Genomic DNA, 14,681 nt, shown 5'->3' with positions numbered 1-14,681 from the left:
AAGCATGAAGAATGTTTGAAAAAAACTACACAAATCCTAACACCCTATTTTCTCCAGGCTGTCTCCAGCGCCGAAGAAAGCGAGGAGTCTGTAAATTCTCGTCAACAGAGTCAAAAAAAGACACCCCCTAAAAGCGCCACCGCAGCATCTCCAAGGCGACCATCTGACGCAAGCCACAAAAAAGCCGCAAGGTCAGCTAGTTCTGAATCTCACACGTCTTCCGAATCTTCTACGTCTTCAAGCGCAGTTCGATCTACTGGAGCACCTTTCACCACCGATGAGGTTAAGAAAAAAATTCTTTCTAAAGTAGAACCAACTACACCAAGTAAAAAGGTCTCTTCGCCTGTCCAAAATAAACCTTTCCAAAGTCGATTCTTGCAAAACAAAACTACAACAGCTCCACCTAAGGAAGAAGAAGATGAAACGGAAACTAGTTCTGAAGAAGAAACGGAATCTGAAGAAGAATCTGATGAGGAAACACAGAAAACTGATAATAAGGAAATTGCAAAATCTGATATAGGTCCTCTTTTAGCTAGAAGTGCTAACGCGAGAGATAATAGTGTCGAAAGCGTTCGTAGGAAGAGTAGAGACGAAGCTGAATCTCCTGTGAGGACGAGATATGGAACTACGAGAGATGAACCATCCAAGTATTCTAGAAGTAGGACATCGACTGTAACGGAAGAAGAACCACCTAAGTACGGTTACACAAGTCGATTTTTAAGCAAAAGCAAAAGTTCCGCAGCTCTGCCTCCAGAAGATGAAGACCACAGTTCGAGGTAAGACTGTTTTGCTGTTAACCTTGTAGCAAACTATAAATGTACACCTATCGCATGGAATTACTTCATACATATGCTTTGATAAATCTGAATTTGACATATATACTTACGTTGCTATCAGCTGGCTGTTTTCTGCAAACTTCTGCATCTAGTATATTTCTTAATTATGCTCGATATGCTTTTATTTTGTTATAGTGCATGCAACGTTCATAATATTCAGTTTTTACATTAATATCAAAATGAAATCATACTACACTACATACATACATACACAATCATATTTATATTCAATTGGAATTGCAACTGATAATAGAATGTACCTTTAATGTATGCCTATACTGTTAAATAAATGTATTATCTATATGACTCGTATACATGACAACGGCTCTTTGCCAAATTATTAGCTTTTTGTCTAAAAAATTTGGATACAAGAAAGGAGGAATTTATGGCTTACTTGTATGCAATCATCATTAAGTTATCTTATTTTAAGAAATGTATTGTAGTATCAAACCATACTTAACGTTTAAGTGCATGCGTTTGCTTTATTGAATATGGCTTGGCTAAGACCTTCCATATAATGTAGTTCGTTATAATAAGCTTGTTAGTCAATCAGTCTTAAAATCTATTATTTTATACGGACTTTCACATATTATGAATACTATTTATTTTGTCTCTAGAACTACATATATATAAAACATAATAAAATGCAATATAAACCTTTGTACATTATTGTTTTTTTCTGGTCTAATTTATTTAATGATAGATCTAAGCATTGCTCAATTTATTCCATTTAGGTCTGGATTGTTCTGCGCTTCAAATTTATTTCTGCAACGTTTCTGATACCGTCATTCTATTTATTTTTTTTCTGATCACGATCTCAAGTTAAATCAACTTTAACTCAAAAATCTCTATCGAATAAGTAATGATAATATCTGATTTATCTGTATTATTACGGATCTTTATTATTAGGGTATGCGGCAAAACAGGGACTCGAAAATTAGGAAGCGTGTGAAATATAATCGTTTGAAGATACATAAATCATAATTGTATTCGAGTACACACAAAAGGTGCAAAAAAAACCTTTAATATCGAATATTGTCAAATGTACTTAGTTTGTTAATGGTTGCCAATCAATTTTGAGAAGAGTATGGGAAGCCTCCACCGACTGAAAAGAATTTGTTGAGTCATTACAAAATTTCGAAACAAAAGAAGTGTTCTAACTCAACACAAAGGGCTAGACTGGTTGTCCAGTTACCATGAGAACTCATGCGAAAGAAGGAAAGTTAGTTCAGTAGGTGTTCTTCATCTTATTGCACCGCCTCCTTTCGAAGGTTGGCGATCCAAATGGCAATTGTAGCTTTGGAGACCGCTGCATGAACGATTTCTGTGGATGAACGGTCAAACCACCTCTTTTGGTCTTTCAGCCACGAGTTCTGGTGTCTTTCTAATGATATTTTGCCCTGTACTTTACCTTACAATATGATTCGGATTATGCTTAATAATTCTTTTTGTTCACTCATGCGCTGAAGTATCTCATCGTTGGTAACTTTTTGTACCCATGGAATTCTCAGCATTATATCTCAAAGTCATCTTTTATTTTTTCTATCCATTGTTCAACTTTCACAACCATACAGCAAAACAGAGAAAAAGTAACATCTGATCATTCGGATTCTTAACTCTAAACTAAGGTCTGATCTTGTAAAAAATGTTTTTATGATCGATTCTTGATAGAATTTCTTTTTTTTGGGTTACACTGGCTTGGTGCCAATATAGTTCTGTGCCAATAGTTCTGAGATAATTCGCAAGTCTTGGTCAACAAACCCAGTTGTTCCCAGAATTTCGATCATCTTTTGATGGTTGGCGCAGTCAAATGCTTTTCGATAATCAATAAAACATGCATATACATCTATATTCATCTCTACATGGTTGTATTAATACATTTAAGGCAAAAAGAGCTTCTCGTGTTCCCAATCCGTTTCAAAATCCGAACAAGTGTGACTCATCTGAAACTCACACTTCTTGTAAATTCGTGTAAGTTCTTCAGACTTAACATATTTTTACTTCATTCTACTACATGTATGCATCCATGACTTCTTTTCATTCATACCGGGGAGCATATGGGGCTTCGTCTATAAATTTAACTAAGGCATATTTTATATGACCTATTTAATTCTCAGGCACCATTTTGTTCGGTAAGTTCTTGGGAATCACTTTTGTTTATCTAGTAGTATCACACTGTTCGTGAGCTTCCTTCTTTAAGCACTAACTAAGCATTACCGAGGTACCTCATGTCTTTTGGTGTTTTCTGTAGAAGTGCGCAAATTTTCCTCTAAAGTTTGTTTCTATTCCGATGTTATAAAGACTGATAACTCTTATTAGGCTGATCGACATGATTGGCGTGGAAATGAAATTCTTTAAAAATGAAGTTACTGTCAATTCTGTGAATCTTTATTTTTCATACTCGTATTTATTTTGACATCTTTTGACATAAAACTATTTTTTATATAATGATTTTTTCTTATAAATTAAAATTTTACTTCCTAGGTCTATTAACATTAGAAACGCACGTGCTTCATTGAATATGAACCTATAACACTGATCAGTACACTTCAACTTCTTTCTTTTATAGTAGGTACAATTCTACTGCAGATGACGTTGATAGTAAGTACCCAGCAAGCGGTCGTTCCCGCTATATGGCTTTGAAAGAACGTAGGCAACGATTAGCTAGAAGTAGAAGCAGCCAACAATTTGGAGATGATGAAGATATAGACGAACCAGTTTCACCAACAACTTCCAATCCTTCAGCTTATCTTGCAGCAAAGGGGTATGGCTCTTCATCATCAGCTCATGACCTTGCAAGAAGCCGGTAGGTTTAGACGATGTTTATTGAATAGCCTTGGCTTGAGCTTTTAATTAATAGTATCTGAATTAGAATTCAAACTGACGTGCTTACCCTATAATATAATTTTCAATATTTTGATAAATAAAAATGAATGCTCATATTTATTTCTTACAACACATTAACAGAAATTTGTACCTATAATATTAAAAATAAGTCAACGAACACGCCAATACATCATTTTATATTTTCTATTTCTAAGTAAATCAGATGCAGTTAAGCAAATTCATTGAATGGAGCTGCAACTAAACTATTTTTAAGTTATTCAAAAATGATATCTTTTTACTGGTAAATTATTTTTAGCGTTTATAGGCCGTGATCTGGAAATATTTTTTCTTAACGTCCTGTGTGCATACTTGCAATTGCGGTAAATACAGGGTGACAATTGGCAATAGGACAATTTTGAACTAAATGGTAGACAAGAAATTTGCAAGAAAATACTATTTTATTAACATCAAAATGAAGCTTATATTATGCCATTTACAATCTAATTAAATATGGAAAATAATGTCATCAAGATGGTAACCATCATGATGGATCCAGTTTTCGAACATCTTTATGAAATCCTCCATAACACGCTCTAACATCGCTCGAGCAATAGTCAGGATTTCCTGGCAAATGGCGTTCTTCAACTCGATTAAATTACGAGGCTTACTAGCATATACACGACTCTTTAAATACCCCCATAGAAAAAAAAATCACAAATTGACAGGTATAGAGACCTTGGAGGCCACAGCAAATCTCCGAAACGTGAAATGAGTTGTCCTGGGAACAGGTTGCGGAGAATATTCATTGAAGCATGGGCAGTATGTGCCGTGGCACCATCCTGCTGAAACCACACATACCACACATCTCTACGTAGCGAATAGAATTAACGGTGACGGTATGGCCAGCCTCTTCGAAAAAATATGGCCCAATAATGCCTGTCGGACTAATGGCACACACCACACTGTGACTTTTTGAGAATGTAAAGGACGCTCATGGAGATTTCGTTGGTGGTTCAGGAGCCCAGTAGCTGTAATTCTGTTTATTAACGGTTCCGTCCAAATTGAAATGAGCTCCGTCGCTCATTAGAAGATGCTCACCTAAGTTATCCTCTAAAGGAACTTGCATTCTCGTAGCAAAATCCTCACACTGTTCAACCTTCTTTCCATTAATTTCTGGACAATCTGTAATTTGTAGGGGTGAAATTTTAGGTCCTTATGCAACATTTTTCCAAACGATTCCCGATTAATATTTAGATTAATTGCATGTAAGGCTTCTGACGACGCTATCTCTCACTTACTATGTATATGTTTACAGGAGTTCTTTCCAGAATATTTCAGATAAGGAACAACTAACATTTATATTACGAGATGTATATCTTCATGACAACATATATAAAGTGCATGGAGGATTCTTAGAATTTGTTAATTATTCAGAGAAGACCGGAAATAGCTAATAGCTAATTTAATTAAAAATGTTCTCGAAAATCATATTATAATTGTCAAATCATAGTATTACGATTAGCGATTGTCATGGGCAGAGCTATGATATTGTGTGGGTAGCAATATGAGCGAAATGTACAAATGTGTACAAGCACGCCTATTGCAGGTCAATTGAAGTATCAACTTTTTTCGAAATTGTACAAAATCTTTACAATATGTAGCAACAGGCGCAGCAGCCCACAACACAGGAGATATTAAAGAAAAATACAGGTATTTCTCTACATTCAATGAATTTCACTAGTTGGTCTGCTAGGATTGAAAGCATTAAACAATTCGAAACAAAGTTATCAATTTGGTTTAAAATTTTAACAGCAATCAATTACACAAGTCAAATACTATAGATACCTATAGATATGGAGATTAAAAATATATCAGGGCTTCTAGAAGATTTACAAAAAATTATAAATTTATGGTCTTCCATTATTGAAGAATCTAAATTAGAAATTATGGAATAAATCCAGAATTTACATCAAGTAAAGAAAAACGGCGCCAGAAGCTTGCGAGATTTGCTAGACGCGACTGATAATTTTGAGTCCGACGCTGTGAAATATTTAATATTGTCATAGATTATATAATAGGAAATTTAACCAGAAAATTTAATGCGGCAAATGAAATTCATTCGCTATTTAACATTTTATGGACATTCCGAGACAATATTAAGAAAAAATTGATATATTGCGCGAGTTTTATAAGGAAGACGTCAGGGAAGAATTGATAGATGAAATTTTTCACTTAAAAGCCGTATCTCTACCTTCACCAATAGATTTATTTAATAAAATTAAACATCTCAAATCTTAATCATTATTTCCTAACGTCATTATTGCCGGTGACAGTCGCAGAAGCCGAAAGATCCTATTAGTTGTCTGTCTCGCATAAAAAATAGTATGAGATCTACAATGAAGCAGGATCGATTAACTAGCCTAGCAACTTTGTGCATTGAGCGTGATTTGATAAAATCATGTGATTTTCTAAAATTATAGACATTTTGCCAATCAGAAATCTAGAAAAGCACCTCTATTATAAATATTTTCACTATTTTAAATATAATCAAAATTTAATAAATTTTATACTTGAAATAATTATTATTAGGTACTTATTCTTGATAATTTTATTTCTATAAAAATTAAACATTTTTTTGCTGTTTACCTACTTTTTACCGGGGGCCTGCTCTTGACTTGTTACCGGGGCCCGCTAATCCCTTTTTACGGCGCTAAATATCTCCATAGTTAAGGCCGATTCACATTAGACGTTCAGGTCACGCTCCGCTCAAGTTTCGCTCACGATCAAGAATTGTGTACACTATTCACAGTAGGCGCTCAGGTGACGCTCCGCTCACGATCAAGAATTTCGGTATACTATTCAATTTGGCGGGACTCAGAGAATAGGCACAGTTCTTGGCATATATAAATTTGTTTAACATGTTTAAAGATTTTTCTAACAGTGATTTGGCTGTCATTGCTTTATGTTTGGACGAAGAAGAGCTTCAGTCAACCAATAAACAGCCAATAATATGGGTGCACAATATTTTAAAAACAAGGAAAACAGAAGGGGAGTTTTTTACTCTGTATAAAGGTCTCTATGACGATGAAACTAAATTTTTTCAGTACTTTCGAATGACAAAACATAAATTTTATTGTACCGTATCAAACAAAATACAGTCTATCCCCCTGGTTGTACAATTCCTTAAAGCAGAGCACCAATTCAATCAACTGTTCGTCATCCATCGAGCTGCGAAAATCGTACCTTCACCTGACTGTTACTAATTCACACTACCCTGCCGCTCCACTCCACTCAGATCAAGTCACGATCAAACTATTCTCCTGGAGAATCGCCGCGGTCAAAAGAGCGGGACGGAACGTGAGCGTTGTGTTTACTGTGAATAGCACCATTTAAGATGCGTATAAGAATACTTTACCGAACCTTGAGCTGAGCGTGAGCGGAGCGTGACCTGAGCTATAATGTGAATCGGCCTTTACAGTTGTTCAATGACGTTATCTTTGTTATATCTATTATACGTCATTGGAGTTGTTGTAGGTCGTCCTTGTTTTCGGCAACCAACATTACATTAGGTTATTATAAAATATGTATGACAATTTTAACAAAATAATCCGCGAGCGCAACTGGAAATAACAAAACAACTTACAAAATATATTCGATTAAAGGGTTCCGAGCTGTTTTTGCCTTGACTCAGTTCTTACTTAATTGCTTTAGTTTTGATCCCATTCTTGTGAATTTGCTTCTTATCCAAAGTTTCCACACTCTCTTTTCTTATTTGCAACCATACTAGGATGTTAGCGGAGTATGTAGTGAGTGGTATAATATGTGTTGTATAAATATCTTCATCGCGAACGAGTACTGATCCTACGAAGAAGCGAATTACCTTACCACTGCGTCAGCGCAAAGTACATATTCTCTTACGAATCCTACTGGATACCATTCAGCGATTATTAAAAATTAAACAATGCAATTAATCGAAATTTATACTAATAACTAATGCAGAAGCTAACAGCCCACTCCATATCTTTAGGCTTTAGATTTTTAAAGCTATAATTATAGGTACGACTACTTGTGGATTTTATTTGCAATATTGTTGTTATGGTTGAAGTTTGCGGACGTAACAGCTGCTGATAACACCGTAAACCACAACAGATCTCTACTAGTCGGATTGCCTGAAATATATTTTTACAACACAAGGTACCTTATCTTTGGTACTAATATCACACAACAGCATTTAACTTACAAGCTCTGCTTAATATTTTAACAATACGAAACAAAAATTACAAAATAAAACCATTAGTTGAATACAATTTTACAAACATTTTCAGTTCTTCTCATGCGCTGAAATCAAGAGACAATTCTCCAGATCGTTCGACAGCATCCGCTGCAGAAAAAGATGGAGCAGCATTAAGTTCTTGGGCGAGATATCTCAAGAGCAAATACGGAAATAGAAGCGGAACGAAAGACAAAGACGTTTCATCGAGTGCGAGTACTCCTTCAGCGAGTAGTTCAGGAGCGGCAAGAAGATTGTCTTTGGGATTGCCTTTAAGATCTTCAACTGAGTTAGCAAGTTCTGATGATGATTCAAAAAACATGCAAGGCTCCCCCACTACCCCTACAGCAGCTATAGCAGTGGCAGGTATGTCTTAAATAATTTATGTTCAATATTAAATTTTGAAAGCATCTTGAGCTACTAACTTTCGGCCTTCTTAGTTTAACACACTTTACTACTACTTTTAAATTTTCATATAGTATAGGTAATATACTCGTACAAGAGGTATAAAATTACTTAAATTGTGCGAGTACTAGGTGAAATTTACTTATCTTAAAATCTTAGTAAAAATGTCTCTTGGTAATAGGAAACATAAAAAAATTATTTTAATGCGTTGAAATAACCATTTAGCACTTCTGAAAAAAACGTCAATATAAATCACATATCTTTTGCCAAACAAAAATTTTGGATTATGGGCTCATGCTTTTCTCCATTATTAGCAGATATTTTCATCGAGGAATTGGAAGAAAACATTGTGCATAAACATAACCAACAAGTTATTTAAGTTTTAAATTAGATATACACACCATAAATGGCAACACTGCGCGCCGTGGACTTTCCACGAACCTCCTTTGCCCCGTCGCCAATAATTTGTGGTTGTTTAAAGCAACAGTGGTTGTTTAAAGCAATAACAGCGTAGATTTTTAATTTATTTTTGTAAACAACATGTCTGTACATACACCCGCAGAAAAGGTTCGAATAATAAAATGGTTTTATGGTAGTAATTCTGGACAACAGTGTGTAGATTTATTTTTTGTGTTTTTTGGGGGAAGACCAATTTCTTGCGTAAAATCAGTTCATAATAATGATAAATATTTTGAAAGTGGTTATTGCCTCAAAAATTGCAGCAAAAAATTACAAATTTGTGCAACAAGCCAGGTAGGTTCAACATTTTAAACTGGAAGCATTGCTAGAGAGTTAGACGTTAGCAATGTTACTGTAACGGAAGTATGGAGAAAGCACGGTTACAAGAATTTTAAATATTAGAAAACGCAGGAGCTTTATCAAGACCACTACTTTCGAGTTTTGTGAAACTCTAATAACGAAGGCCAATGATGAACCCAGTTTTATTGAAAATATTTTATTTACTGATGAATCTTCTGTTTCGTTAATAGGGAGACACAATCCTTCCATTACGAGGTATTGGGCAGCACAGAAGTGTTGTTTACCGAACTCAACAACCTCAAAAATGCCTGGACTGGCATTTTAGGAGACCATATAATAGGTCCATTTTTTATTGAGGGCAACTTGAATAGTAGAGTATACCTCGATTTGTTACAGAATCATGTTCTTCCCGCTATTCTCAATCTTCCTGATGTCAATCTGGAGAATGTTTGGTTCCATCAAGACGGCTGTTCAGTTCACAATGCTCAAATAATTAGGAAGTACTTAAACAATACTTTCCCGAATCGAGTTATCAGTGGAACAGGCGATAATAAGTGGCCTTCGCGATCTCCAGATCTTACACTCATAGATTTCTTTTGTTAAGGATATTTAAAAAGCATCATTTACGATCATCCTGAGGCTAGAGTCCAAAATTTTGATGAATTAAAAAACCGAGTAAGAGAAGTCTCCAATTATGTTACAGCAGAAACTCTTACATCTGTCCGCAAAAGTTTTATGACAGATTGGGATACTGCTCAGCCGTAGAAGGTCAAATATTTGAATCATTTCTGTAGGGCATTAAGAATTATTTTTTATTTTATTAGGAATTATTCTTTATTTTCAATAAGAGTATATTTTTTGTTTTATCTTTTTAAAGAAATGCGGTTTTATTTTTAATTCAACCACAATGTTTTTTTCACATTATTAAAAACAGATACAAATGCACCGCCTTATAAAGGTCAGTGTATTTTTATCTAGTTTATGTTATAAAAAATGAACCGGGTATACATAAGGTACGCAAAAATCGACTGACGGAAATGCATATCTTATGCATTGTTATGTGTTACTAAATGATTTACTCGTTTTCTGATTCTGTCAAAAAGTCTAGATGTCGGAGGGGATCGGAGAATTTACCTCGTACGAGGCAATGTTGCCGATTTTAGCGCTTTATGTATTTGCAATATCTAATCCAAAACTTAACGTACTGTATGTAGATGATATCGATGGCTAAGGGGACAAATATATGTCCATTTTTCTTTAAAATGAGATACTTCCTGGTCTATGCCAGTCGAGATGAAGTCTTTATTGTGTTCAAATATAAGTACGTCCTCTTAGAATGGTTTACTAGCTACTAAAGTAGCATTAACGACATGTCCATTAACAACGCAATAAACTTAGTGCACAAACGTTGTATGTTAAATAATGCAATATTTTTGTGCCGTTCACAAAATTCAAAGCAAACGACTCTTTTATTGAATGTCCAACGATACAGTATTTGTCCACATTATTGGAGGCTCGTCCGGCTAAGGTTTGACTGTATGCATGTTTATTTAGTTAATTAAAATTTCATGTGTACTCTAGAACTATTTTAAACCTGATTTGACCATACAGGGGGTTACTTTCAGCTTAAATGTGATTAACATTTAACCCTATGTATTAGAAATAGAACTGAATAACATATAAAAGAAACGTGTAACATGAACTTAACTGTAATTTAATTACTTGGTTTGTCACGGTTAATGCAAACTTTAAAATTGACTTTACCGAAAACATCAATTTTGGACATACAATATTTTAGCCATCGATATGTTCTCCATTTGGCCCAAAGCTCAAAACACCTGCTCTAATAAAAATGCATTTCGAGAAAAAAATTTGCTATCAAAGGTTTTAACACAAAATGATTACCCATTGTCATTTATAAATAAGGAATTTTATAATGAAGAAGAAAGGAAACAACAAAATACGTAAACGTAAATAAAATACGAAAGTAATTCGGGTAGTGCTGACAAGAAGGAATTTAAAGATGACAACAAAACCATATATGAAGAGCTTATTAGAAAAAATTAAAAAGAACAGGAAATAAGTACATCCCAACAACATTCAAAACAACCAATCACAGATCTATTCTATTCAAAACCAAACCTAAAAATAAACAAGAGAAATCCAAGAGCTACATCTATAAAATATCCTGTGAATGCAACAATTTTTATGTAGGAGAAACCGCAAGACCACTAAGTGTCAGGATAAACGAGCATGAAACATACATTAAAAAAAGGAGACTTTGACAAATCACAGGTATGCAAACATGCCTGGGACAATAAACACAGAGTACAATGGAAAGATGAATCAGTAGTCATTAAAGAAACGGATATGAAAACGAGAAAAATGAAAGAAGCAGCTCCGATCTTACTTCATGAAGAAAATATATAGGAAATCTCTCAAGCAGGCACTGGTTACCAATACCAAATGAAGAAGTCAGCAACAACAATTAGTCAGCATTAGCGGATTAATAGAAAATCAGAGACACATAATCTACAATTATAATTATACATAATACATAAATATACAATACATAAATATGTAATACACAAACACACAAAATAATCAGAATTTGACATTATCTGAGGATAGAGGGTACAAACCTCACTCTCAGAGTTTTCAACTAAATGCATAGCTATTTACCTGCAAGATCGAGGCCAAATAAGTCACCGTCAAATTGGAAAATAATAACCGAAAAAACTATTCGGTATAATAGCAGCTCAATATTTTTAAATTATCTTTTTTGGAAAAATCTAAATCCCAAATAAAAATTACAAAATGTACCAAATTTTTATTACAATCAGTTGTGGTTTAATCCCATATAAACATAATATTAACTTAGACATACCACAAGAAAACAGTTGCAGAATATTTTTATAATATATTGCTGTTTGTTCCAGTAATCTTATAAGACTTGGGTAATAATAATAATTTGTTTTTGTATTTGCTACCTAGGGATAACTAATATTATTATCTTTTAGACGAGGGTCGTTCGGAAAAATATCCTCATGAAATTTTTTTTTGTATAATCATTTTCATGAGATAGCCCAAAATAAGGTTCAAGAGGTCGCTCAGGCGAAAAGTTGTTGAAATTTTTTTGAACAATTTGTTTTAAACAAATTGTGATAATAATTTTTTTGGGCCCAGATATTTTTTTAGGTTTCTTGGATCACTATGGTCCTTGGTGAATTCAAAAGTAATATTTTTTAAAATCCATAAGCAAACTTAATTTCTGTAGTTGGCTGTACACCATGTAGGTATCACAAAAATTTTTATTAAAAAAATTTGCCTTATAAAAGGTATATTAATAAAAAAAACCCTATTTTTAACACAATTGCTCTAACTAAAATCATACCACTTCTCAATTTTCCTTTATAGTATACTTCATTTACCTTATCTACACATGCTTTCCTTAGATTATGGTTTCGGACCTCTGAAGATATCAGTATCTTATCCAGTCATTTTTCATCTCACAATAACATTAAAACATTACAAATTATAACTTTGGCCAAACTGAGTCACCCTTTACCCATCAATTTTGTTGGTTTTCCATATTTTGTTAACATACATAAATATTTAATTCACTCTCTCCATCCACCCACCGTTCATCAACTTGTAACTTAGACACCTCATATTTCTCAGGTACCAAATGTTGTTTTTACCGTGTAGGGCCTTTTTCTACTTAAGTTATAAGTTAAGTAATATACCACCGTTACATCATACCAATTATTCTGTTCACCTTCTATATCAAATGCACACTCACATACATCAATTAACATTTTACTCTATAATAATAAATTTAAAAAAACTCAACTTCCTACACATATCCGCTTTCCATATTCCAGGTACCAAATGTTGAAAAAACATATAGGGTCCTTTATAAAAATCTTTAGTTCTCCACCACTGAATTCAGATATCTGTATAGTTGGTTGCTGTCTACATTCATAATTTTTATCAATCTTCAATCCACCTACAATAATACCTAATTTACAATTTTTTTAACAAACTTTTAGGGTAAATCATTCTCTAAATTCCAACATATTGATGGTTGCTACTGTTATAATCAATTAAATTTTAACTTATTTAATTATACATATTGCTGGCTACTGTCACATTTAGACACATACCTCCGGTTACATTGACTGCTTCGTTCACAAACATTAACAAGTCCTCACAGACACTGCGTCTAAGGACTAGCAACCCCAGTGGAGTCCTACGTTGCTATGTGATCAATTCCTTTTATAACTTAAACATCATAGTTTTTAAATATCAAGGATGTAATTCAAAGTCAATCTAAATACATTTAAGGGGTTTTTACCCACATATTTAGTGGCTTCAAACATGTACATCCACTAATTATTAACCACCTTTTGTAAAAACTCGCTAAAAATTTTAACTTTACGGTTGCATTAATTTAAGTTGTTATACTTATTTTAGGATAGCACTGATGATGTAATAGTTATTTCGAACACGTTCTGTGATGCACCTCGATAGGGTTTTTTTATTAATATACCTTTTATAAAGGAATTTTTTATTTGGGAGGAGTTTTTATTTGTGTTTTTGAGACTTGAAAATCGTAATTTTGCACATTTTTCAGTTTTAAATTGATTATAACTCGAAAACAATCAAGTTTTCAAAAAAGATTGTTTAAAAAAAATTGAATAAATTTTCGCCTGGGCGAACTATTGAACCTTATTTTGGGGTATCTCATAAAAGTGATTATGCAAAAAAAATTATGGGAAAATTTTTTCAAATACCTTATCTATTTTACGTTGTACATTTTTTATACATACTTGTATTAAGTAACTAGCTGTGTATAAGCTAAATAAAGCAATACTTATTTTACATTTAGGTAGTTAAATAAGTATTTTGTTAACTTGGTGTTGGATTAATAAATACCAAATTATGTTCTGAAACATTCAAAACGTTAAACTTTTTATGCTTACCTGTCCAAGTAATTAACTTCATTATAATGTTCACTACGTAGGTAATCCGGAATACTTAGTCGGTGTGAAGTGTTTTCATTTGGTTGAAAAATAATCCAAGCTCTTCCTCATATTTCATCCAAGAGAAACTATGGCAGGAAAAAAGTTATTTAAAATAGCACAGTAAATATAAAATGGTAATTACCTGTGAAAATAAACAGAAGCACCTTTTTTAAACCGGTTAATACAGCCATAAGCACTGAACGAAATTACCATTTTTTGTCGTAACGTATAAGAAACATTATACGTTAATACGTTAACAGATTAAACCAATATCTACCGAGGGCAACAATAAGACTGGGTCGATTACAATTAGGCGAGGAAATAAATCACTAAAAAGTAGCAATAAACCGACCAATTTTTCGCAGCAACATGAATCGCTGTGGCACTTTTTGCATTCGATTCGGGAAAGTGTCAGGAAAGTTTTTTTAACAAAATTCATGGTAGCAAAATAAAAATTGCATTTTTTGCATAAGGAAAATACATAGAAAACGAAAAATTTGCAACTCAGTTTGTAAATCAGTCGACGGTCATTACTCAGGAGATTTCTGAGGTCGCTGA

General features: G+C 33.6%; 1 protein-coding gene across 3 annotated transcripts in view; it reads left to right on the top strand.

The window, feature by feature from the left end:
- Positions 1-14,681, top strand: part of tn (tripartite motif containing protein thin) — a 94,317-nt gene that overhangs the window by 75,311 nt on the left and 4,325 nt on the right. For 2 of the 3 annotated variants that reach the window (XM_072526871.1, XM_072526872.1), the window contains 4 exons: positions 58-776; positions 3,406-3,642; positions 7,719-7,856; positions 7,988-8,298. In XM_072526871.1, the coding sequence (XP_072382972.1) occupies positions 58-776; positions 3,406-3,642; positions 7,719-7,856; positions 7,988-8,298 (1,405 nt within the window). The remainder of the gene's footprint in view (positions 1-57; positions 777-3,405; positions 3,643-7,718; positions 7,857-7,987; positions 8,299-14,681) is intronic. The other variant, XM_072526873.1, reaches the window with a different exon arrangement.

The sequence above is a fragment of the Diabrotica undecimpunctata genome, chromosome 3 (genome assembly GCF_040954645.1).
Source record: "Diabrotica undecimpunctata isolate CICGRU chromosome 3, icDiaUnde3, whole genome shotgun sequence".
Classification (NCBI taxonomy): domain Eukaryota; kingdom Metazoa; phylum Arthropoda; class Insecta; order Coleoptera; family Chrysomelidae; genus Diabrotica; species Diabrotica undecimpunctata.
This window is presented reverse-complemented; position numbering and strand designations above follow the sequence as displayed.